Genomic DNA, 25,610 nt, shown 5'->3' with positions numbered 1-25,610 from the left:
CTATCCTTGGGCTTTGCTCTACCACTTGAGTCACACAGCACCATTTCCAGCTTTTTTCTGTGTATGTGGTACCGAGGAATTGAACCCGGGTTTTCGTACATTCTAGGCAAGCACTCTACCTCTAGCCCAAACTCCTGGCTAGAGCTCTACCTCTTGAGACTCAGCACCACTTCTGGCTTTTTTCTATGTCTGTGGTACTGAAGAATTGAACCTGGGTCTTCTTGGTGCATGCTAGGCAAGCACTCTACCACTAGGTCAAGCTCCTGGCCCCAATTTTTTCTCTTTTGGACCTTTTTTTTCCCTTCTTCTTTTGGCTCTCTTAAACTTTATTTTTTATTTTTATTTTTTTTTTGTGAGTCATGGGGCTTGAGCTCTGGGCCTGGGCCCTGTCCCTGAGCTCTTCTGTTCAAAGCTACTGTTCTACCCCTTGAGCCACAGCCCCACTTTCCATTAATTGGAGATAAGAGTCTCCTGTTCTTTAGTGTCCAGGCTGGCTTTGAACCATGATCCTTAGATCTCTGCCTCCTGAGTAGCTAGGATTACAGGCATGAGCCACTGCACCTGGCTTAAACTTTATTTTTTTATGTTTTTATTTTTTTAGCCAGTACTGGGCCTTGAGCTCAGGGCCTGAACATCGTCCTTGGGCATTCTCAAGATTAGAACTCTACCACTTGAGCCACAGCACCACTCTAGCTTTTTTTCTATGTATGTTGTACCTTGGAATCAAACCCAGGTCTTTGTGCATGCTAGGGAAGCATTCTACCACTAGGCCAAACTCCTGGCCCAACTTTATTTTTTTTAAAGAGTGTTTTCAAAGAAAGTGAAATGATGTTTGACAGGGTTTTAGGGAAACAGGGCTGGGGGAATAGTTTAGTGAGCACAAAATTTAAGATGAATAGACTGGTGATGGGTGATGGGTGATGGTGGTGATTGTACAATATTGTGAATGTTCTCAATACCATTGAACTGTGTATATACAAATGGCTTCAGGGCCAGGAGTGTGGCCTAGTGGTAGAGTGCCTGCCTGGCATGCACAAAGCCCTGGGTTCAATTACTCGGTACCCCCCCCCCCCACACACACACAAGCCAGAAATGGTGCTGTAGCTCAAGTGGTAGAGTGCTAGCCTCGAAACCGGAGAACAGTGCCCAGTCCTTGAGTTCAAGCCCCAGCAATGAGGGGGAGGGGAGGGGAAGGGGATCAATGCTATGTGTATTTTACCACAATTTAAAATGTTATTTTTAAGTTTCTCAGTATTTTAATCAGAAAAGTAGTGAGGAGTATGATTAGATCTTGATCCTTGCCAAGCATCCTTGGGCTATTTGTAGAAGTGGCAGCAGGACATGTGGCTCTCGGTACATTGAAGGCCCACAAGTGACAGATAGTATCTCAAGATAGACAGATTTGCACAGCTCATGATCAAGAATTTTCTGAAATTAAGGACTGATGGATACAACTCGTTTTCAAGTGTGCACTGGATTCCCGGAGGACTCAAATGAGATCTACTCTGTTTACTGAGTTGCCCACTGGTCAGTCCTAGGCTCAGTGAGCTGTTGGGTGAGTGCTCAGGCTACAATGATGGCTAAATACTTAATAGATGTGCCAGTGCTCTGAAAAACAGTTCTGGAGTAATCAGATACCTGTATGAGAAAGTGAACTCTGACCCTTACCTTATGACAGACCCAAATGAAGAAAGTAAATCTGTAAAGCTTCTGGAGAAACATAGAAGCCTATCTCCATGACCTAGGGCTAGACAGATTTCCTAATTCAGTTACAAAAAGAAATTGCTACATCACTGGAAATCTTCTATTTACAGAAAGGTAACAGTAAGGAGACCAAAGGACAAGCTGAACTCTGGAGGAAGAATTTCATAATATAGTTAACTGACTAAAGTCTTAGGTCTGGAATATTTAGAGAACAAACACAAGAAAAAGCCAAATACTTGTTTTTATTTTAGTTATTTTTCAGGTACTGGCCTGTATTTTTTGTCATTTGTTTACTTGTTTTGGCCTGGGGCTAGCCTCAGACCACAATTCTTTAGCCTATAGTCTCTTACATAGCCTAGTTCATAGATGAGAACCCCCATACCTGGCTAACTAGAATGAGTTTGAGAATCTTACCTAGTGTTTTCCCTACGCTGGCCTCAAACCTGATCCTTCTGATCTCTGCCCCCCAAGTAGCTGGGATTACAGGTATGAGCCACCACACCCACCCAATTAACTTAGTTTGTAATGGTTGGCAAACGATTTAAGTATTTCATTAGAGAACACTTCCAAATTAATAAGCATAGAAGATGCCCTGCATCATTCACTAGCAGGGTGTCCTTACCCATCCCAATTCATTATTGTGCATCCACTAGAATGACTAAAAATTTAAAAATCCAGAATAAACCAGACACCGATGTTTCATATCTACAATCCCAGTCCAGGTTTGTTAGCAATTCAAAGGAGTTTCACAGTTGGATTCCTCTGAATGTAGTGTCCTTAGTCTGTTTGTTTGTTTGTTTGTTTGTTTATTTTTGGCCAGTCCTGGGCTTGAGCTCAGAGCCTGAGCACTGTCCTTGGACTTTCTCAAGGCTAGAGCTCTACCACTTGAGCCTCAGCACCACTTCCAGATTTTTTCTACGTATGTGGTACCGAGGAGTTGAACGCCGGTCTTTGTGCATTCTAGGCAAGCACTCTACCACTAGGCCAAACTCCCAGCCCCGTTAGTCTGTGTTTATAACACTGAGAAATGCATTCATTTTTATGAAGCTTAAGAACAAATACAACTAATGTTGATGACCAGAACCCCTGACTTTTGCATACCCCTAAGGGATAAGGGGCTGGAGCCAGGAAGGGGCTGCCTTATGAAGTCTTGCAGAATGTTCTGGCTCTCCTGTGTGGTTGTTACACAAGTGTGTGCATATGAACAAATCCTTTATAGGCTGTATATTTAAGATTGTTGTGCTTTATATATTCAATTATGTATACTATCAGTTTTTAAAAATTAGGGCTAACATTGCTATGTTAGAAGAAAGTAGTTTATAACTTTTCAACTGCATTCAGAGAAGGGAAAAGATCAACCAGAACAGCAAAGGTCAGGAAAGGAGAAAACTACAAAAGAAGAGGCAGCAGACACAATATATATTCATTAAGAAATCTTGTTAGAAAGCACATTCCCATCCCAGTAAACTTGAAAAGGCAAAGGCTAGTTTTGTACATAAGTAGGAGACTTAAGTGAAAAAGAACAGCATGGAAAAATGGAGAACAGGAATGGATGAAATGTGTGAGCAAATAAATGTAAGCCCAAAGACACAGAAATGTCAATAGTGACATCAAATAAAGTAGAAATTTAAGATTTAAATATTAAAAAGATGCTGGACATGGGTGGCTCAAGCCTGCAATTTTAGCTTCATAGGAGGCTAGGATCTGAGGTCTGAGGATTGCTGTTTGAAGAATATATATTTTTGGGAGGGGATCATGAGGCCTCAACTCAGGACCTGGGCACTGTCCATGAACTTTTTCACTTAAGACTAGCATGCTACCACCACTTTGAGCCACAGAGCAACTTTTGGTTTTCTTGGAGATTGATTGGAGATCAGAGTCTTGTGGATTTTCCTGCTTGGGCTGGTTTTGAACTGTGATCCTCAGCCTCTGGAGTAGCAAGGATTACAAGCATGAACCCTGGCACCCAGCTAAACAACTTTTTTTTTTCTCCCCTGGGGCTTAAACTCAGCACCTGGACACTGTCCATGAGCTTCTTTTGCTCAAAGCCAGTGTGCTCTACCACTTGAGCCATAACACCACTTCTGTCATGAGACTCCAATTAAACACCAAAAAGCTGGCAGTAGAGCTATCTAGTAGAAAGTTCAATCTACCCTGAAGATGTAATTGTCAGGGGTTTTTAGTCCTCGGTCTTTCCCTACCCGCAGGAGGGATAGAGAGAACACTCCCCGACCAGGACGAGCCGAGAAAGGAGAGGGCCAACTGACTGACTGCACCCAGTCCTCCCTCGCCGGAGGACAATCAGACATGTCAGAGAGACCTGTCAAGGCAGGAACTCGTTTATTGAGGAAGTCCATTCAGCTAATATAGGGTGCAGGAGCCTATCAGCACAAAGGTGGGCAGGTCGGGGAGGTCCAGTGTTTACTCTCACTATAGGTCTCAGCAGAGAGGGATAAAGCAATAACACATGCGTACCCAATGGTAATCAAGTCTCAGCAGAAAGTGATTCACAATACCGACAATATAGCTGAAAGTCAGGCAGGGCATCATACAATAGCTCATTTCTTTGTGTGGTTATCTTACTCAGTGATGCAGATTCATGGGCCAGCCTGACCCTGCACTCGGCTCCCAACATGTAATAATCATGAAACTCTGCGCACTTAAAAATACTGTATTGAAGTATATAAAGCTAAAGCTATTACAAATAACAGAAGACTGTGAAGCTATTTGGTTGATGATATTAGTATGATTCAGAATAAGTTGGTAGGCAAGGAGATAATATGAAATGATTAGGTAAAAAAATAGGTGTTTTTACATAAATAAATAGAAGTTTTACATACAAAACAGGAGGTATCCAATATTTTGTGTGTGTGTGCTGGTACTGGGGCTTGAACTTAGGGCCTTGGCACTGTCTCTGAGCTTTTTTGCTCAAGGCTAATGCTCTGTCACCGAGTCTTAGCTCCATTTTTGGTGATTAATTGGAGATACACAGACTTTCCTTCGTAGACTGGGGCTTAACCTAAGGGACGGGGTACTGCCCCTGTACTAGTTCACTCAAGGCTAGTGCTTTACCACTTTGAGCCACAGCACCATTTCTGTTTTTTTGTTTTTGTTTTGTTTTGTTTTTTTTTCCATTTCTGTTTTTTGAAATAAGAGTCTTACATACTTTTCTGACTGGGCTGCCTTTGAACTATGATCCTCAGATCTCAGCCTCCCAAGTAGCTAGGATTACAAATAGAAGCCACTGGTACATGACTACAATCAAAATATTTAATCAAACTTGCCTTATGAGAAGAATCTGGCTATTTGAAAATGTAGAACACTGGGGCCGGGAGTTTGGCCTAGTGGTAGAGTGCTTGCCTAGCATGCATGAAGACCCGCGTTCGATTCCTCGGTACCACATACTTAGCAAAAAGCCAGAAGTGGTGCTGTGGCTCAAGTGGTAGAGCCCTAGCCTTGAGAAAAAATCCAGGGACAGTGCTCAGGCCCTGAACCCAAGCCCAGGACTGGCAAAAAAAAAAAAAGAAAATGTAGAACACTAAGGTGTTGGGAGTTATCATTGGAAAGGAGTGGATGAATGAGGAGTAGCAGAAGGAGAAGAGGTGTAAGGGAGATTGATAGAGAGCCTGAGCTTGATTGAGATACATGTATGCATGTATGGAAGTAGCATAGTCTTCCCCCCATATACATAAAGTAAGCTAATAAAAACAAGTCATAGAAAGAAACAACAAAAAACTCTTCTGCAGGCCGGGAGTTTGGCCTAGTGGTAGAGTGCTTGCCTAGCATGCACGAAGACCCGGGTTCGATTCCTTGGTACCACATACATTAAAAAAAAGCTGGAAGTGGTGCTGAGGCTCAAGTGGTAGAGTTCTAGCCTTGAGGAAAAATCCAAGGACAGTCCTCAGGCCCTGAGCTTAAGCCCAGGATTGGCAAAAAAAAAAAAAAAACAAAAGAAAAACTCTTCTGCAAAATTCCTCTCATTAACTATGTTTGGATTTCTTTTCATGTTCTGGCTTCTTGAGATGAATTCTTAATTTCCTTCCTTCCTTCCTTCCTTCCTTCCTTCCTTCCTTCCTTCCTTCCTTCCTTCCTTCCTTCCTTCCTTCCTTCCTTCCTTCCTTCCTTCCGTTTGCAGTGGGACTTGAACCTTGGGCCTGGGTGCTGTCCCTGAGCTCTTCAGCTGAAGGCTATGGCTCTACCACTTGAATTATCTGGTGGTTAATTGGAAATAAGAGTCTTCACAGACTTGGTGGCTGGGCTGGCTTGGAACCATGATCCTCAGATCTAAGCCCCCTGAGTAGCTAGGATTATAAACATGAGCAACAGCAGCCTGACTTTTCTAGTTATTTTATTTAAAAGATCAGAGAAGAATAATGAATAGTATAGCCTGATACTCTCACAATGGATTCCTGAAATGAAGTATTGACTCACAGCTTCACTGGCTTAAAACTGAGTTCTTGGTGGCAGTTTTTGAGATAGGTTGGAGCAGTTGTTGCTCATAGAGGTTTACTGCTGTGTGGCCATAGGCACTTCTCAAAGAAGGTGCCTGTAGTGCTTTTACTTGATTAACAGCAGTTCAGTTTTTACCATTGTTTACTTGGTCCATTTCCTATTGGGTGTTAATGTTTTACATAGTGACTTTTAAATGTCCTTTAAGAATATTAATTCCTTATCGTGTTTGTAAACATTTTTCCCTTCCTTCCTTGCCTTTTGTGTTTTTTAATATATAGAATTGATGACTTTCACATAATCTTATGTATCAGTCTTCTAATTTTCTTGTATTATTTTTACAGTAAAAGATTGCCTCCCAGTAATGATTAAATAATAATAATAAAATAATAATTATTATTACAGTAACAGCTAACATTTACCAAGGACTGATTATGAGCTAAGTGTTCTTATTTTTATTAAATCACAAACCAGGTGAGGTAGGAATTTTTTTTCCCATCTTCTGGCAATTAAAGAAAGAAACTAAGAAAGAGTAAATGGTTTGTCCATATTCAGTGAGCTAGTGATAAGTTAAATAGTCACCCATAGTTTATTTTAGGTTTTCTGTTTTTAAAATATAATTTTATTATTATTATTAAGGTATACTGAGTAGTTATCATTCATAATGGTTTATGTTTTTATCTTTAGCTCTTTTACATAGAATTTCTGAAGTGGTTTGAAATGAAGCTCCTTTCACATATGACTTTGTCCAAGGATGTCCTTCCATGAATAAATTCTTCCTTTCCTTGTCTGTTATGCTTCCTTTATTACATATGAAAGTTTAATGTAGAACAAGGTCTTTCAGAGATATCTGTTGTCTTCATTGACCTATATACTCCTACACAAGAGCCTCTGTGCTTTAATTGCTGTGTCTTCATTATCAATTTTGATATATACTAGAACAAGGATCGCTTCATCATTCTTCCAAAATTGTTCAGGGCTAACATTCTGCCTTTCTATGACCTGTATCACAATAACATTCCCATCAGTAATAAGTACATCTGTGTGTGTGGGAGAAATATAGAGAAATATATCTATATAGATATATTTCTGGCTGTGGGGCTTGAATGCTGGGCTTGGGCGCTGTCCTTAAGCTCTGTGGCTCAAGGGATAGGGTGTTAGCTCAAGGAGCCACAGCACTACTTCTGGATTTCTAGTTGTTAATTGGAGATAAAGAGTCTCATGGTCATTAGTGCTTGGGCTGGCTTTGAAACTGTGATCTCAGCTTCCTGAGTAGCTAGGATTACAAGCATGAACTAAAAATTATTTTTAAACTTTGTTTGCAAACACTGAAGCGCCACCAAAAGCAAGCAGAAAGCATGTTAGATTATTGAAAGAAATAATCTAGGAGACTCATTTTATTTATTTTTTTGTTTGTTTCTCTAATGATAGTGGAGGTAGAATTCTGGGCATTGTACTTGCTGGGTTCTACACCACCTGAGTCATGCTTCCAATCTTTTTGCTTTAGTTTTCTTTTTCAGATAAGAGAGGAAGCTTTTATCCTGAGCTGGCCTTGGATTGCACTCCCCTCCCTCCTACACACACATGCACACCTGCTTTCCTGCATATTTGGGATTTACAGACATGAGCTATAACAACAGGTTTATATGACTTTGTTTTTGCTTTTGTTTTTTTGTGGGTCATGGGGCCGTCCCTGAGCTCTTCAGCTCAAGGCTACCTGCCCTTGGGCCAAGCCCCACTTCCTGAAATTAATTGGATATAAAGAATCTCAGATCCTTTAGTGCCCTGGCTGGCTTTGAACCTTGATCCTCAGATCTCAGCCTCCTGAATAGCTAGGATTACAGGTGTGAGCCACTGCGCCCAGCTGGTTTTTTTTTTTTTTTTAAAGGTATTTCTTAGTCTCATCAGGGGTTAGCAAGTAGAACTGAGACAAAAAACTATCTTATTGCTTTGAAGAATTGAATGATGGGTTTTGAGACTAACAAAGTGGCTAAAACTTGCGGATGGGAATTCCAGAAAGGAGAAACAATGCAAGTGGGAACTCGAAACACTGCATATAAACACCCTTCAGATATTAGGCTAACTCCTGACTGCCCAGACACAGGGGAAGTGTCATGGATTCCAGCAAGATCTCTGCAGCTCCTGGCTGTAAGGGGCAGAGTTTGGATTTTGAAACTTGCAAAGTTGGTGGGGGCTGGTAAACATGTTGGACTTCCCTTTGAAACTCCAGAAGAGCCATCCCTGAGGGGCAGAATACTGCTTCCTTGGACAGTGACATTTTCCCTAAGACTAAGAGTGACAGAAATAAAGCATAAAACTGAACCTGAACCATTCAAGATGTTCTGCTGGTGATTTAACTTCCTGCTAGAACAAAGCTCCTTTCTTCAGAAGGAAACAGAATCCACAGCCTCTGCAAACTCCCATTCCACAGTTTCAGGTATGAAGTTAAAAATTACTAGGCACAGGGGGAAATGGAAACCTGTGGCCCTTACTGAAGTAATATTACTAACCCTACAGACTAACAAGAACTTTAGCTGACTATAAAAAACATTTTAGAGAACTTTGTGTGAAAAAGATGGATGAAAAGGTGAGGAGATCATGAACTGCTCTAATGATACAGAAATTATAAAACAAACCAAAAAAATTCCTAAAACAGAAAAACAAAATCTGGTGTTGATATTTCAGTGGATAGGTTAATAGTAGATTGGCCATAACCAAAGAAAATACTCATCCAAACTAAAGTACAAAGGAAAAAAAAAAGAAAAAAGAAGAAGAAGAAGCAGAGCCTTGATGAGTCATTGGAAAAACCAAGTTGATAAACAGGGTAATTGCAGACCCCAAAAGAAGAGGGGGAGAAAAGAACAAATATTAGCTATAAACAAACAAATAAGTAGTTAGGGTAGTAAGGGTGGTTCTGAAGATCAAACCTAGGACTGTATACATGCTAGCAAGCATTCTACCAGCACCTTCAGCTCTTGAAGGAAAGATTGATTATAAAAACAAATAAAAACATACATCTCAGTGTATCATTGTCAGACTGTAAGATCCTAAAGGGAACAGTGATTAGAATTATGGCTGACTTATAATCAGAAACCATGTAGCCTACTAGACGATGGAATGATGTCTTCAAAATGCTGAAAAGAGAAAATTGAAGACCTTAGTTTCTGTATTCAATTAAAAAAATCATGAACAGATAAAGACATTTAAAACCAAAAGCTGAGAGAAGTTGTCATCAGCAGTCAGTCATGCATTTAGTAGACATCGATGTAATAGCTTCATTCTGAAAAGAAAATGCCAAGTGGAAATTTGGATTTCCAAAGATTAAAGAGTCCTGGGCCAGGATTTAAAGTAGATGGATAATTATTGAAATACTTTAATTTTGACTCTTAACTTCTGCAAAAGTCATTTGGCTAAAGCAATAACAACAATGCATTATTAGAATTATATCACAAATATGTAGTATATTTAATGTACATGACAGTAATACCACAAACTATAGATGAGCAAGAAGTGAAATTATTTAGATTCTTAAAATGTGTTACTGATACACATAATAAAAATAACAAAACGTAACTATGTGTCATAGTTGGATTCTTGCTAGGTAACATGTTACATTATTCTGAGTAGATTGATAGTTTAAAGATGCATGTTACTATCTCCACAAGAACCATTTTTTTGTGTGTGTGCCAATCCTAGAGCTTGAACTCAGCCTGGATGCTATATATGAACTTTTTTGCTCAAGAATAGCACTCTACTATTACTTCTCACTTGTTGTGGTTAATTGACAATAAGAGTCTGACAGACTTTCCTGCTTGGGATTACTTTGAATCTTAATCTTCAGATCTCAGCCTCCTGAATAGCTAGGATTACAGGTATGAGCCCCCAGTGCCCAGCTATTTTAATGTCAGGTGAACATGAGAATTTTTTAAAATGCTGATAATTACCTGGCTGTTTAAAACTTTAGGAAATATGTTGAATACCAAATAATGAACCCTCTTATCACAGATTTAAGATTCAGGAAGGAACATTTGTAGCATTAAGCTGCATGCCTGAGGACTGCCCTGGTGCAGTGAAGTCTGGGACACCGTTTTTTTTTTTAAGGAGCAAAAAATCTACCTTGTGGCTCAAGTGGTAGAGTGCTAGCCTTGAGAAATCTCAGGGACAGTACTCAGGCCCTGAGTTCAAGCCCCAGGAGTGGCAAAAAAACCCCAAAACCAAAACCAAAAACAACTCTACCTTGATTTGTGTCTCACAGAAATTATTTCTCAAGTCAAGCAGCATAAGAAATGGTATGGTTCCTCCTATCCCCAAGCAAATGTTTGTTTTGTTGCAGCAATGGAAACATTTCCATTGCTGAAGCAAATATTTAGAGCTGAAAGAAACATTTGGGCAGCCAGGATGTGTCAGAATAGAACAGATGTCTGTCTTTTAAAAACACGTTAAAAAAAAAAAAAGCCGCCATGTATTTGATTGCCATGGTTGCAGCCACAATGGGTTAAGCAAGAAACTAGAAATTGTGTGTGGCCTTCTCATCACAAATCCTGGGTATAGCTTGGTACATTTGTCTGTCATAATTTGGCTCTTTCAGAAAATAGGAATATCTGTTCTAAGTGATTTTGTTCAGGGGCATAGTTTTTATCCTCCCCCTTCCTTCCCCATAATTTCTAGCCAGTGGCTTACACCTGTAATCATAGTTACTCAGGAGACTGAGATCTGAGGATCATGGTTCAAAGCCAGCCTGGACATAAAAGTCTATGACACTTTCAGTTAACCACCAAAAAAGCTCAAGTGGTAGAGCACTAGCTTTGAGCAACAAAGCTCAAGGACACCAGCCAGGCCCTGAGTTCAATCCCCAGGACAAGCACCCCCCCCAAAAAAAAGATTTATAGTGTGAAAGCCTGCCTCCAATCACCATGCTCAATTACTTGTCTACTTTTGTACCTGTACACAACTACATATGTTTGCTTGTGTGTAGACATATGTTCTTTTTTAAAATAATTTATGCCTTTATTTTATTTAAAATATTTTATCTTCATATTATACATGGAAAAAAGTTGTAGATATGTGTAGGGTAGGTGGTAACATTTTGAGATGTATGTATATTGTATAATGTTCAAATCAGGATATAATCTACCCTCTTCTTAAGGACTCATCTCTTTATGGTGAAAATGTTCAAAACCCTTTTAGCTAGAAAATGCAAGATGTTAGCACTGCTTATCCAGTCTACCTGTCTCTGTGCATCCTGTCTGCATCTCTGAGGCCCTCCTTGCTCCATCTACTTTCATTGTTGTTTTAGGGGATTCATTCTGACCTTTCTTGCTGAAAATACATTAGCTATGTCAGGTGGCAGCAATGTAAGCTTACCAGGGTGCCTGCTCACCCTGGTACGATATAGAGTCCCAGGTGGTCTTCTGATTCTGCCTCTGGGGTAAATCATTATCCTCATTTGTGTCATTCATTCATTTAGTTGTTTGTTTGGGCCAGTCCTAGGGCTTGAACTTAGGGGCCTAGGTACTATACCTAAGCATTTGTGATCTACCACTTGACTCACAGCTCCACTTTTGACTTTTTGGTGGTTAATTGGAGCTAAGAGTCTCATAGACTTTCCTGTCTGGGCTGGCTTGAAACCATGATCCTCAGATCTCAGAGTCCTGAATAGCTAGGATTGCAGTCCTGAGCCACTGGTATTCAGCATGTATCCAATTAAAAAAATAACATCTCCTCCCCCCACAAAAGGGAGGTAGACAAAGTAAAAACTCAAACTTTTCTTTCAGTTCTGAATTTGTAAAGATAGATAGTTAAAACTTCCACTGATGGGTCAGGAATTTGGCCTAGTGGTAGAGTACTTGCCTAGTGTACATGAAGACTCAGATTCAGTACCACATACATAGAAAAAGCAAGAAGTGGTGCTGTGGCTCAAGTGGTAGAGCTCTACCCTTGAGAAAACCCAAGGACAGTGCTCAGGCCCCAGGACTTGGGGAGGAGAGGGTGGAAAAAAAACTTTCACTGAATCTTCTGAAACTGGAGTAAAGTTTAATTTTTTAAAGTATTTATTGCATTTAATGCATAGTAATATACACTTTTGATTTCAGCTACTGTGGAGGCAGAGTCAAAAAGATTGAGGCTAGCCCAGAAAAAGGTAAGACCTTGGCCTCAAAAACAAAGACAGACAAAAAAAAGGGATAGGTATGTATCTCAAATGCTAGACCTCTTGCCTAGTAGCATTGTCAATGCCCTGGTTTCAACCTCCAGCAGCACACACACACACACACTCACACACACACACACACACACTCACACACACTCATACACACTCACACACACTCACTTGACCTGTTCCCTGTGCTATGCAGCTGACTTCGCAGCCTGTTGCTGAAGACCTGCCTGGTGAGAGAAGGCTGTGACTGGCAGCTATGTGTAATCCTGCAGAATTGATGATCAGATATCAAATGTAACTCCTCTTTTGTTTTTATCCTAATTTACCAGAAAGGGATTAAAAGGAGAGGAAGTGTGTGGGGGGGGAATCTTTAGACTTTAGATCTAAAAATAGACATTGTGGCTGCTGATTGGAACCCCTCCCAGTCTTTCCTATGAGAGATCTCAATTTGTGTTACACAGAGAGGAGCTCACTTCTGTCTTATTCACCAGTTATACTACTCCCCAGAGAAGCTTAATAAATTTTATAGGGAAGTTTCCTCCTTATGTGGAAAGAGTGAAGCTCAGTGCATGGTGTGGCTGGCATAATTTAGGGTTCCAAGGGAGTGCGTCTGCCTTGTGAAATAATCTGTCAAAAGCAAATATACAGAAACTTCCCTGACTTGGCACCAGATCCTTTGACCCCAGGGCCTGTCTGTTTGGAATCAAATTGCTTCCCCAAAGTGGCATTTAGTTCACTGCTGAGATGTGTCTCAGAGTGCTCCAATAGTGACTTCGAGCTTGGTGTGATGTTCTTGTTGTGCTCACCAGCATGTGGAGGGTACTTCATATCCCTTCTGTGTGTCTGAGGGTGTGGACACTCTTTAGACACGAGGATAGCAGCTCTGCCTGCTCTTTAGACTTGCAGGCTGCAGGCCTGCTTTAGCCCCTCAGTCTTTAAGCTGGCAGTGATATACATTGTGCAATGGCTTTTTACTTGGTGATTTATGTTAGGAGACATGGCAGGGTGATATCCAGTGTCCTTTTGTCTTTGTGTTTATTTTTTGTCCACATTCAATGTATTTAAGGATATATTGTCTTTATGGTTCACTGGTATAAGGAGGGGATTGGTGCAAGTTTTAATGAGAGGTGCCTCAGTGCCCTGTGCCGAGATGAGAATTATTTTCGTGGTTAGATATCTTTCTTTCTTTCTTTCCTTAGGTGGCAGGAGGCAGTGTTTTGCTGCTTTTTGAAAATAGCATTTCTACCTAATGATTTTTAGAAGGATACAGAGAGGACATTCTGTTTCAGGGCATCATCAGCAACTTTTTCTTCTATTGTTTAAACTTACCTCATTCAAGAAGAGGGGAAAGTCTCTCAAGTTCTGTTCTGGAATTTACATATCAATGTCACGATAGTGGGAGCCTGCCACTTTGGCCCCATCGGCCTAGTTTGTATAAAAATTCCTTCATTCTGGCTAATGATATTTGGAGCTAGTTTTCTAAAAAAGTGTTTTCTTTGCTTGAGAGTAGTTAATCAGTGGAGAAGAAAGTGTTTGGCTTATTTGCTTAATATTTTAACCAAGTGAATTAGACAGGTTGGGGGCGCTGGGGAAGGGGATAAGAAAGTGGGAGGGGGTGGCCCCATAAACAAGGTGATATATAATATTTTTTTTGTTCTCCTTTTAAATAAATACCGATCAGCTTTATGTTCAGAGACAATAGGAGCCGTTGGCTTAAATTTGCAGTTTACTGTATTTATGGCTGTAATATCAAGGTGCTGCCGTCGTAATTTCATGCCCCAATGAGAAGAGCAAGGTCGAAGCAAATGCTTCCATCGGCATCTGCTCGCACACTAACTCATAAACAAGGCCCGGCTGGATCAGGTGGCACGGAATAATACAGGCTAATGAAATACAGCACAGCTTTCCATTACTGTTAGTTTTTACAGTGTCGTCATTACGTGTAATTTATGTTTAAAAAATTCAATTTTATACAAGGCACTGGGAAATAGGGGTCTACAGGTCATCCAACGACTTTTAGAGGCTCCAAGAGTCCTTATTGTAATCTACTGTTCCAACAAAATGTTAATAAAATAAAATAAAAATACTTTTTCCCTTCCCCTTCCTCGAACCTCTTTCTGAGAGTTGATTTTTCTTTTAATTTGGGGAGTATCTTCATCCAGCCATCTTCTCTGCCTCATCTCTTCCCTTAGTGTGCCTGGACCAATAACTAGTTGTATTCTGTGCGAGGCGATCCCTGCTCAGTCTCCCAGGGTCTCTGAGGATTCACTTAAGTGGGGGAAATAGAGGGATTGCAGATGGGAGGAAGATGCCCCTGCTGGCCATACTCAACCATGGCCCTTGGGGCTGTGCCCTTGTCCCTGTCTATCTCTGTAGCTTTATTATAACATCCAGCACAAGCTGGAAGTTTATTTTCAACCTGTTCCTGGCCTTTCCTTGTTATTATACCTGAAAAAAGCAGATAACACTGCTGTCTTGTGTCATCTGTCTTTCTGCTTCACCTGCATAGGGCTAGGCCTATGCAGAGCCCACTAGTCATCGGGGACAAAGTTTAGGCTCTGAAAGGCCAGTCCTATAGAAAAAAGACAACTCTTCTTGGTGCCAGGTCAGCCTGAGTCATGGGAAAGTATAGTGAGGGACCACTCAGCTCACTGTCTATGGGGAGGGGTTATCTGCTGGAGAATAAAATAGGCAGGCATGTCTGCCCTGGGGCATTCAGTACTGGTGGCAGAAAAGTAAGCTTATTGAGCCTTAGGATGTCCCTCACTTGTTTTGTTCTGTTAAAAGCAGCCTACCTCTAAGAAAGTGTTGGAGAAGAAATCTGGCCCGATGTTGCTGGGGAAACAGATCTGATATAGAATGCTAACTGTTCTAGACACTTTTGAAAGTAGGGAACGGAGAGGACAGGAAATCTGTCTAAATCCTGGGGGCTTGAGATCTTCATTCATCCTGAGAGAGTCTGAATTGAATGCTCCCAGGTTTGCAGATCAGGCAGTGGCTTTGACACAGGGGTGATACTCCTGACTCTTAGTCAGCGCCCAGTGTCCCTGCTCTTCCTGCTTTCCCAGACAAGTGCTCTTATTCTTCCCTCCATCTCTTGACTAGAGCTAAAGAGAGAGGGGAGGGGGGATTTTTAAGAATCATTCTCTCCTCATAGTACATTTTAATTGTCATTACTGTAGATTAGGGGATGGGATGGTAGGAACTCTCGGCAGTCACCAAGTAGTTGAAAGGAAGTTAGTGGAATAACATCTAAATGCTTAGTATGTTTAATGTACATTATCAGATAATGCAGAGTGATATCCCAACTAAGAGAAAATTTTAAGCTTTATTAAAATGGACTAATTCTTCCAAAGGCAGCAGCCAAAGGAAGTTGTAAGGCTGATGGAGGAGGGATAAGGTTTACATGCCACATACTGGACAGCAAAGCCCTCTGCTCCCATCCCCGTTCTGCTCAGCCACTGCTCAGTCCCTCTGCAGTTAGATTATTCCTTGCAGATAGCAATCAACTGGAAGGAAGTGTGTGTGTCTAATTTGCATGAGATTATTTAAAACCAAAAAAAAAATAAATAAAAAAGGTCTGCATTAGTCAGGGTGATGGTAAACAACGCAGAGATGCCTTTTATAATATAGCCTGTGCCTCAGCTTTCAGAGGCAAATATAATTCACTTACAATTGGCAGTTTCCTTTATTATTCCTTTTAACCTTTTGGATTCTGCAAGGTCTCAATCAAAGATCTGCATTGTTTATCTCAGTGTAGAAAGGAGAAAGATGAGACTAGGGCACCTGGATGTCTTATGTATGAGGCCTGTGGCAGCACAGTATTACAAAGCAGGGTGGTCTCTGTTCTGGGAACTGCTACCAGGGCAGACAGCTAGTTGTGATCTTGAGAGACAGATGACCCCTCTTCAGTCTTGAGTCCCAGGTAAGCTATCTGAGTCACGTAAGAGACCTGAAGCTGATCCAGTCCTACCTAAGCTGGGAACACTTCAGACAAAAAGAACACTCAGGGAATTCTGGACAGCAGTGTCAGCATTTGATTTGAGGTTATGGAATAAGATGAGAAAGAGGATACTCTGGTGTTCAAAAAGTTCTCTAGTTGTCAGATAGGACCAAGGGATTAATTTCCTGTGTGGTTCCCATGTAGTCTCTTGCTAGTTATTGACTCTTACCTAATCCTTCCTTAACCTTTGACAAGACTGAAGAATTAAAGTGTAAGTTCTGAGTCTTTTCAGCTGATGTTTTGTTACCCTGGTATTGTAGCAAGTCACTAGGCTGGCTGTGCTTTCTCAGCAGCATTTCATTCTCCAGGACAAAAGGCAAAGTTTTCACCTTCCTTGTACCTCAGATTTTTTTAATCTAATGCATAGTGGAAATGACTGGGTCAGCTCTAAAATGTATTTTATCTGGTAATATGGTTAAAGTACTGCTTCTTCTTCTTCTTCTTCTTCTTCTTCCTCTTCCTCTTCCTCTTCCTCTTCCTCTTCCTCTCCTTCTCCTCCTCCGCCTCCGCCTCCTCCTCCTCCTCCTTCCTTCCTTCCTTCCTTCCTTCCTTCCTTCCTTCCTTCCTTCTTCCTTTTTTTTCTTGAAATGACTCATTAAATGTATCCAAATCAAAACCCCAACTCTCTCAGAAAACTAGGGGTATTGGAATTTCAGCCTGTGTAAATTTAGAGCATCAAACGATAAGGTCTGTGAAAAACAGGAGCTTGGGAGGAAGTGCTGATGCCCTTTAAACCATGGCCTCACTGGTGGGCTCTGCTGCGATAATGCAAGGAACATGTTTTATTAGGAAAATAGGCTTCCTAAAAGCTTAGGGCCGGAGGGCAGAATAGCGGGCAGGGAGTCCTGTTCCTTTAACCAGCTCCAGATCTCAGGGCGGCAGCACAGCCTGTAACTTACTGTATATTTCCCTAGCGTTAAACATTATCGTACTTGTTTATATTTGAAAGAGCCAAAGGGGAAAATGAGAATGCAACTGAATGCTCCTTTTGGGAAAATTATCCTCATTTGCAGCCAGTGGCTGACAAGGCACAGGATCCACCAGGTTTACAGAATTGCGTCGTGTGCTAGTGACCAGCAGTCTGTGCTGACGTCGCAGTTGCTGCCTCCTTCTCTAGTGGCTGATTGAGAACTGGTTAAAACAATAGCTGTGTGTGTGTGTGTGTGTGTGTGTGTGTGTGTGTGCGTGCGTGCGTGCGTGCGTGCGTGCGTGCATGCATGCACTCGCGCGCGCGCGCGCCCACCCTTCCCCATTGCCCAGAAAGGGATGTCCCTTCCTATTTAGGAAGAGCAATCTGAAGTACTTGTAGGCTAGAGTACACAAGGTACCGGCTCCAAAGAAGTGTGTCCTCTGTTCTTGCCTGTCTGTTCTGTCTGAGGGTAAAATGTTGGAAAAAGCAAACCCTTTGCAACAAGCTGTCCAGTTCCAGTCCACTCACCTTCAGTTCTTGTAGTTGGAAGGTAGGAGGCCTGGGTCGGTGATGTTCAAGGTACTTTTTCATCTACCCCTCAACTTGGTCATCAAGTGCTGCCAGACTAGAAGTGGCATGGCCCTGCCTGCCATTGTCTAGCCCCACCAAGCTGTTCTGGGGACACCAAGCTGTCCCCAGAAAGAGGGGACGACCTGTGATTCTAACTGAGGACAGACTATAGGGCACTCAGTTTGAAAAGAGGAGAAAGACCCCGGGGTCATTTTGAGTAGTTCAGGCACTCCCTTGACCGGATGTGGTAGGGCATGAAAACTTTGAGAGATGGCTGCAGTCAACTCAGGCCAATCTGGTGCAGGGCAGAGCTGTGCTCTAAAGCATTAATGTGCACCATCTATTAGCCCCGAGGCACAGAGTGCAAGGCACCACGCTTTGAAGATGCTGATGCTCAGCACCGCCTTGTACTTCATCTACCCCCAGGGGCAAGTATACCATGTTGTGGGCCTCTAATGGAGAGCTGCTGACCAGATGTGGAAATGCTCTCGACTCTAGTTTAAAAGCTCTATGTTGCGGCTCGCCTGGATATTGGGATTCCCGGAACAACACTGGCCAGCCCAACCGGTCTTCTGCAGATCAGCAGTGACCTCCTCCTGTGTTTCCCACTCACAGTGGTAAAGCGCTTTTGTACATGCAGTTACTGCCTGAGTGGGCCCCATGGGAAAAGTTTTCCTCCCGTCTGGGTCCCACACTGTGTTCCTGTACAGTGGTTTGGTTGATACCGTTACCTTCTACTCAAGAGGTCTCCAGGCAGCCTCAGACCCATTGAAAATATCCTGGAAACTGGGGCTTCCCTCCGTGCGTAGACAAATCTCAACATCTTAGAGACACTGCAGATGGCACCCTGCGATTTCCTAGTGTCCCCTGGGTGGAGTGGTTTTGAGTGTCAGGAAGATTTAAAAAAGGGAAAAGATCGCCAAAGGCGATCCAGGCAGCCTGTGATAGGCTAGAGCAATAATCATCTGAAAGTTTGGGCCTGGCCTTGTTTTGATCTGCTTTCTTGTTTTATTTTCTTCTTTACATTCTATATCCCATTCATACTAATCACAGTCAGTCCTGATTTTTCTTTTTATTTCTGCATTTGTCATAAAATAAAGCAAATTATTCCCGTCTTCGGAAACGATCTAGACTAATTAGTCGTCTCACCCAATAATTAGTTTTTTGTTTCCCTGTCTGTTTTCATGCATTATTGTTAGTTTTTTCCCCTCTTTTTTTTTTTTTAACACCATTACAGATTAAAATGAGCCACATTTGCAGTTGATGGTATCTGTTTTCGGGGGAAGAATGGAGAATTGCAGTACAGAGCGACTTCAAAAGCAGCAATAAACTCAAGGATAAATTAAGGAAATTGAATGAGCCACATTTGGAAGCAGAGTTGAGGCTAATATTCTGTCGCTTAAGGTTAAATTGCAACTGAGAGAGGTTTCAGAGAATCCGAAATCGAGGAGGCAACTTGCTAGGATGCCAAGCACTCTTGAGGCCATAAAAGCCTTTTCTCAAGGAAAATGTTCTTGCCTTGTGGACACTGGCAAAAGGGTGCTTATATAAGTTCTGTGCTCTTCTCTCCAGGGCTGACAGATGAAGAGATTGATCTGGCTTTCCAGCAGTCCGGCACTGCTGCTGATGAGCCTTCATCCTTGGGCCCTATCGCACAGGTGGTTCCTGTCCAGCCCCCTCACCTCATATCACAGCCATACAGTAAGTTTTCCCACTCCAAATCCTGTTTTAACTCTGCTTGGGATTTAGGACTCTGGTTGAAGTGTTAGGTTATGTGTATGAGTATGTACACATGGGCATATGGATACTACAACTTACACTCAGTGCCTGGGCACTGTCCTTAAGTTTTTTTGCTCAAGGCTGGCACTCTTAACACTTGTACCACAGCTCCACTTCTGGCTTTTTGGTGGTAAATTGGAGATAAAAGCCTCACAGACTTTACTGCCCAGGCTGGCTTTGAACCATAATCTTCAGATCTCAGCCTCCTCAGTAGCTTGGATTACAGGTGTGAGCCACTGGTACCCAACTTTGTCTTCATTTTAATGGTCTTATTTCACAAGTTTTATTTAAAAACAAAAACAAAACACAAAATAGTGCCAAATACAGAATTTCAAAGGTGTATTTATTTGTTCTATGTATCTATCTATCTATCTATCTATCTATCTATCTATCTATCTATTTACCTACCTACCTACCTACCTACCTACCTATCTATTGTGCCAGTACTGGGGCTTGAACTCAAGGCCTAGGTGCTGTCCCTGAGTCTTTTTACTCAAGGCCAGTGCTCTACCTCATGAGCCACAGCTTCATTTGTTGTTGTTGTTGTTAATATAAATTTTACTTTTATTATTGAAGTGTTATATAAGAGAGAGAGGTTACCATTTCTTAAGTCAGGTAATGAATACAATTCTTTTTGGACATGGTCACTTCTTCCTTTGCTCTTTCCCCCCACCCCCCCGCCCACCTCAGCTTCCCCCTCCTACTTCTAAAGCGCTTTTTCCTCATGGACTTTTCTTTCCTGATTACCTTCAAACTGGGATCCTCAGATCTCAGCCTCCCAAAGAGATAGGATAACAGGCATGGGACACCAACACCAGGCTCAAAGGGCATTTTGTGTGTGTGTGTGTGTGTGTGTGTGTGTGTGTGTGTGTGTGTGTGTGTGTGTGCGCGCGTGTGTGCGCGTGTGCGCGTGTGCGCCAGTCCTGGGCCTTTAACTCAGAGCCTGAGCACTGTCCTTGGGCTTTCTCAAGGCTAGAGCTCTACCAATTGAGCCACAGCGCTACTTCTGGCTTTTTTCCCCTATGTATATGATACCAAGGAATCAAACCCTGGTCTTGGTGCATGCTAGCACTCAACCACTAGGCCAAACTCCCAGCCTCAAAGGGCATATTTTAAAATGGTAAGTCCATTCTGATCCCTGAACCCAGCATCTGAAATGACCTTCCTTTCACTTCACTGTTGTTCTTATCCAGTCACTCTGCTGCTGGGTAGGCGATCCCCCACAGTAGACATGGGAAGCAGGGCTTCTCCTCTCTGGACTAGCAAAGAGACAAGCAGAGAGCTAGACTACACTTTGTGTGTTGCAGATCATGCTTAGAGATCCCCTCCTTTTGCTTTGGATAAGGCTGAGTAAGGCCAGGGCATGTGTACCCATGTGTCTCATCTGTTGGAGCCTGAGTAACAGGTTGGCATGGAGACATCAGAGACCCCAAGGGCACAGTCTCCATGGCAAATGAGCTTTGGGTTTGCGCTCCCAAGTCAGTACCTGCCAGTATGAGTGAAAGTCTCTTTTCATTTTCCTGGCCACTGTTCTTTCAGAACATATTTTCTGGGCTCTAACCCTACTTTATGTGTTTCCTTTTATAGTCAGTCTCCATACTTCCCTTAGTTGTATCCCTGAGCCCCGCCGTTTAATGGGATTTGTTGAGGATAGGCAGTGGCAGCTGGGTGTACAATTTTCTAAGATGCACATCTGTTCTGTTCCAGCTGTTGCCTCCCCTGACTTAATACCAAACAGGTCTCTCGACTACTTGGAAACTTCTTGCTGAGAACAAATTGTTTCAGTTGGTCACAGAGTTGGCCTAAAATGGCATGCATTTGTCAGCTTTTTAGAGGCACAAAGGGTTAACTTCCCCCAACCCCTGCAAATGAATGGGCTTCCTTTAAATTACCCTCCTGTCCAGCTTGCTCTGTAAAACATTACACGTTTTTAGATATTTATGTAGGAGTATGTTTGAGTCTTTGGGCCCTAAAAATAAAATACATCTTCCTAGAGACAGACTTCTTTGACAGTGGTATAAAAACAGCAGTAATGGTAATTTTCAGTGTCTGTAGTTTTCAGTTGTCACTTCTTGTACATTGCTTCTTTCAACTCCGGGGGTGACTCTGCCTCTTCGCTTCTGTACTTTTGCCAAGAGGTGTCAAAACTGCTCAGGAAAAAAAAAAAAGGGAAAAAAAAGGCTTGATTTTGATTAATATAGAGAAACAAGACTTTGCCTGACTGATAATAAAACTGATAAATGACATTTGAATTACTTGTAGCGGTAATTTATTACATAAAATATCTTTTATTTGACATGCGATTAGTTGCTAGAAGCATCACTCAATCTGACTAGTTTAAACACGCTCTAAAATGAACCCCAGTAAAAACCAGGGCTGTCGGCTGCTGGCGCTATGAAATATACTAATCCTGGAGTGAGAGAAAAATCTGACTTTAAATATTTAAATGATTAATTGGGTTTATATATTTTTTTTACCTCTCTAACCCCCTTAATTACAAGCAAACTCAGGGGAGTTTCTGAACTAGGTGTGCAATCTGCATGCTTATCACCAAGGCATTGTCTGTGTCTGGGAGGGATTTATGGCCTCCGTTCATGTGTGTTCCTGCTGGTTTTACATCTAGATTCCCAGCAGCGCTTCCTACCCATTCTTGACTTTTTAAGGACATTTTTATCTCTGAGCCCAAGAAAATGGGATTCCCTAGGCCTAATCCAAAATGCTTCTACCACAGGGGAGGGTGGCCTTCTAAGATCCACTTCATGAGAATATGCCACAGATCTTTATCTTGAGACCTGCTAGCAGGTTTGCTGACCTAAATCTGCTGCTGGGGCCTCTTGATACCTCTGCTTCCAGGTGAATGCAGTTGACCTTGGGGTGTTAGAAAATGTCAGTCACAGTGAGGATGATGGAGCTCTCCCAGAAGGGGAGAGGCTAGCTCCTCAGTGTATGGTACCTACTGGATACTCAGTACATATCATGTAAGAGATTTAAAACACAATCTGTTCAAAGAAAGAAAAAGATAATAATATAAGACGTAGTGACTTAATGCCAAAATTAATTATATAGACAAAAAAATTCACAAGATTACAGAAAAGAGAAGAATTAATGTGGGCTTGGAAAGTCAGGCAGCTTTGTGAAAGTGGCAGGAGGTTGATACCCAGGCAAAGAAGGTTGATGTCACCTGGTATGAGAATGAACCTGTTTTCCAGGGTCTCAGAGAAAGTCAAGTAGAGCTCAAGAAAAGCCAAGCTGGGGTCTAAGAGGAGATTCAGCATTCTGTTTCTCATTTTTGTTTCTTTTTGAGTCTTGAGTCAGGAATCAGTGGGCCAAGTTTGTGTGTACCTCCTGAGGTCCTGCATGCAGTGCCCTATGGAACACCGGTTCATTGACTTGTGCTAGGCGGATCCCCCTCTGTCAAGACTGACCTATAGCTTTACTTACCACCTCTAATGATGGGAGGCAGATGTCTGAGGCTGTGAAAGGTTTGAGTCATTTGATTAGAATTCCTACAAAGACTAGGTTTGTTTCCTCCCCTCTCCCCCAACTCCAGTCTAGGTTTTGAACTTAGGGCCTGGGCACTGTCCCTGAGCTTCTTTTGTTTAAGGCTAGCACTCTACTACTTGAGCCATAACTTCACTTCTAGCTTTTCCTGAGAAGTTTATTGGAGATAAGAGTCTCATAAACTTTCCTGACTGAGCTGGCTTTGAACCACAGTCCTCAGATCTTAACCTTCTGAGTAGCTAGGATTATAGGCGTGAGCCACCAGCACCTGGCTTAGATTTGCTTCTTTTATAGCCCTGCTTAGTATCTGAATTCACTGACCAAGCATTATTGAATGTATACTGTGTGCACTGAGTTAGACCTCTGGGATGAAAAGACTAACAGAATATGTCAATGTTCCACTACTGTAAGTAATACCTGAGACAATCAACTTATAAGGATAAAAGGTTTCATTTTGCCCATAGATTAGCAGTTCCATTCAGTTATTGCTTGGGCCTGCTCCTTTTGGGCTTTTGGTGGAGAACACATAGTAGAGTAAAACTGTTTATATGATGGTCAGGTAGTAAAAAGGTAAGAAAAGAAGAGGCAGAGTCCATCTTTTCCCTTAAAGGGCACACTCTCAGTGACCCAAAGCCTCTCACTTCTTCAAGGTTCACTCCTTCCTAATAGCACTTCCCTTGGGAACAAACCTCTAAAACATGTTGGGGGCATTTAAGATCTGAACTACAGGACAAGGCCTGAGCACTCTCCCCTCCTGTGTGAAGTCAGATGATAAGAAGCTTAGCTTTGTTTGGGAGACAGGCAGCAGAGAGGAAGGAGGATGGTGCAGAAAAGATGAAGGGAAACTCCAGGAAGCAGATATTTAACTGGACCTGGGAATGTCTGGTTCAGTGGAGAAATGGACAAGACACATAGACATGAAAGTATGTGATGACCTAAAGGAGTTCTGGGTGGCTCAGGGTAACTGAAGCATGAGTGGAGTGGGAGAGATGGTTAGGGAAAGCCAAGCCATGGCTTGGACAGGGAACAACAAAAAGCACAGTGGTACACAACTTGAAAATGTGTCATCTGGTCATTTCTGTAGCTGTGTTGCCTATCTGACTATATTATTCTTGGACTAGTATTAAAATTAATTTGTATCTTCTGTCAGACACCTGGGCTGTACTGGCCTGAGTCAGTGTTGCCCTTCTTTGCCTGATATCTCATTGCTTTCTTCAAGGTCGGAGTCAGCTGTCAACAACTCCAGGGCATTTTTCCAAGGCTTGACCAGGACTAGGCTCTGTCTCAGAGCCTGTTCTCCGCCATTATCACACTTAAATGTTTGTTTCATTATCTTCCCTTTAAATTATGAGTTTAGAGGCTTTTTTTTTTTTTTTTTTTTTTTGTCTAAGGGCCCAAAGCTCTGACCTAGCAGGTATTCTAGAAATATTTGTGGGCTGCATAGATGGTGATAGGAATATACTTGAGAACTGAAAAGAAGCTGCCTGTACAGCATTTTCTTGAACATTTGCCCTGGTGATCCAGTGGTGCTGAGCCTCTGTGGGCTGTGGGGAAGAGGGGACCAGGTTTGCCTTTAGGAGGCCCCTATTTGACGTTATAGAGATAATATTGAGAATTTAGGAGCCAAGGAAACTACTCCAGCATGGTCTTACTGCAAGGCTTTCTGAAGGGGATAGGACTTAAACTGTCAAGGCAAGAAAATAGGAGAAAAAAACAAAAAGCAAAACCCCACATTTCTCTGATACATCCAGACTGCTGTAGTGGTCCTGTGATCTTCAAGGGCCCAGCTTTACCTCAGTGCTCTGCATCCTTGACAGCTGCCTGGCTCCATCATGTGGTGCAGCAGCACCTGTCCCACCTGCCACTCAACCTGCAGAAAAGAGAAGGGCAAACTGCCTTCTAAGGATGCTTTCTGGAACTGCCCACATCCCTTCCACTTTTTCTTAGTTGGCTGGAACGCAGTTGCACAGTCATGCCTGTTTGTAAGAGAAGCTGAGAAGTAGTGCCCTTAGTCTGCTGGGGTGTCCTCACATCCCATAAGAGTTCAAATGAACGCCATGTTCCAGATACTAGGGAGGGTCCCATGGCTACCACAATGTTTAGAGTTTTCGCAGGTAGGTTAGGCAGGTTTAGGAGACTTTCGCACCATATGCCGGCCATTGTTCTCAACCACTTCTTATTTCTTGCATTCTTGTTCTACTTTTAAAATACTGAATAGACTTTTTGAATTTTTTGTTAGCTTTCTTGAGGCATAATTTATACATAAAACAAAATATATCCATTGTTAATTGTACCATTTGAGTTTTGACAAGTGTGTATTTCCATGTAATTATCAGCACATTGTAGAACATTTCCATTACCCCAAAAGGTTCCCTTGTGCCCAGTTTCTAGTCATTCTACCCCATCCTGCCTATAGAGCAAACCACTGGTCTGCTTTCTCTCCATACTATGAGATGTCTCTTTCCCAGAGTTATATATAAATGGAATTGTGTGGTATGCTCTTTAGTGTCTGGTTTCTTTCTCCCAGCATAATGTTG

At 42.1% G+C, this 25,610-nt stretch overlaps 1 protein-coding gene across 3 annotated transcripts in view; it reads left to right on the top strand.

Moving 5' to 3' along the window:
• Pex14 (peroxisomal biogenesis factor 14) overlaps positions 1–25,610 on the top strand; it is a 143,503-nt gene that overhangs the window by 96,154 nt on the left and 21,739 nt on the right. For 2 of the 3 annotated variants that reach the window (XM_090335839.1, XM_090335838.1), the window contains exon 4: positions 19,366–19,494. The exons of the other annotated variant lie outside the window; for it this stretch is intronic. In XM_090335839.1, coding sequence (XP_090191965.1) covers positions 19,366–19,494 — 129 coding nt within the window. The remainder of the gene's footprint in view (positions 1–19,365; positions 19,495–25,610) is intronic. 3 annotated transcript variants of the gene reach the window in all.

This window comes from Megascapheus bottae, chromosome 6 (genome assembly GCF_031878675.1).
Source record: "Megascapheus bottae isolate mThoBot1 chromosome 6, mThoBot2.hap1, whole genome shotgun sequence".
Classification (NCBI taxonomy): domain Eukaryota; kingdom Metazoa; phylum Chordata; class Mammalia; order Rodentia; family Geomyidae; genus Megascapheus; species Megascapheus bottae.
This window is presented reverse-complemented; position numbering and strand designations above follow the sequence as displayed.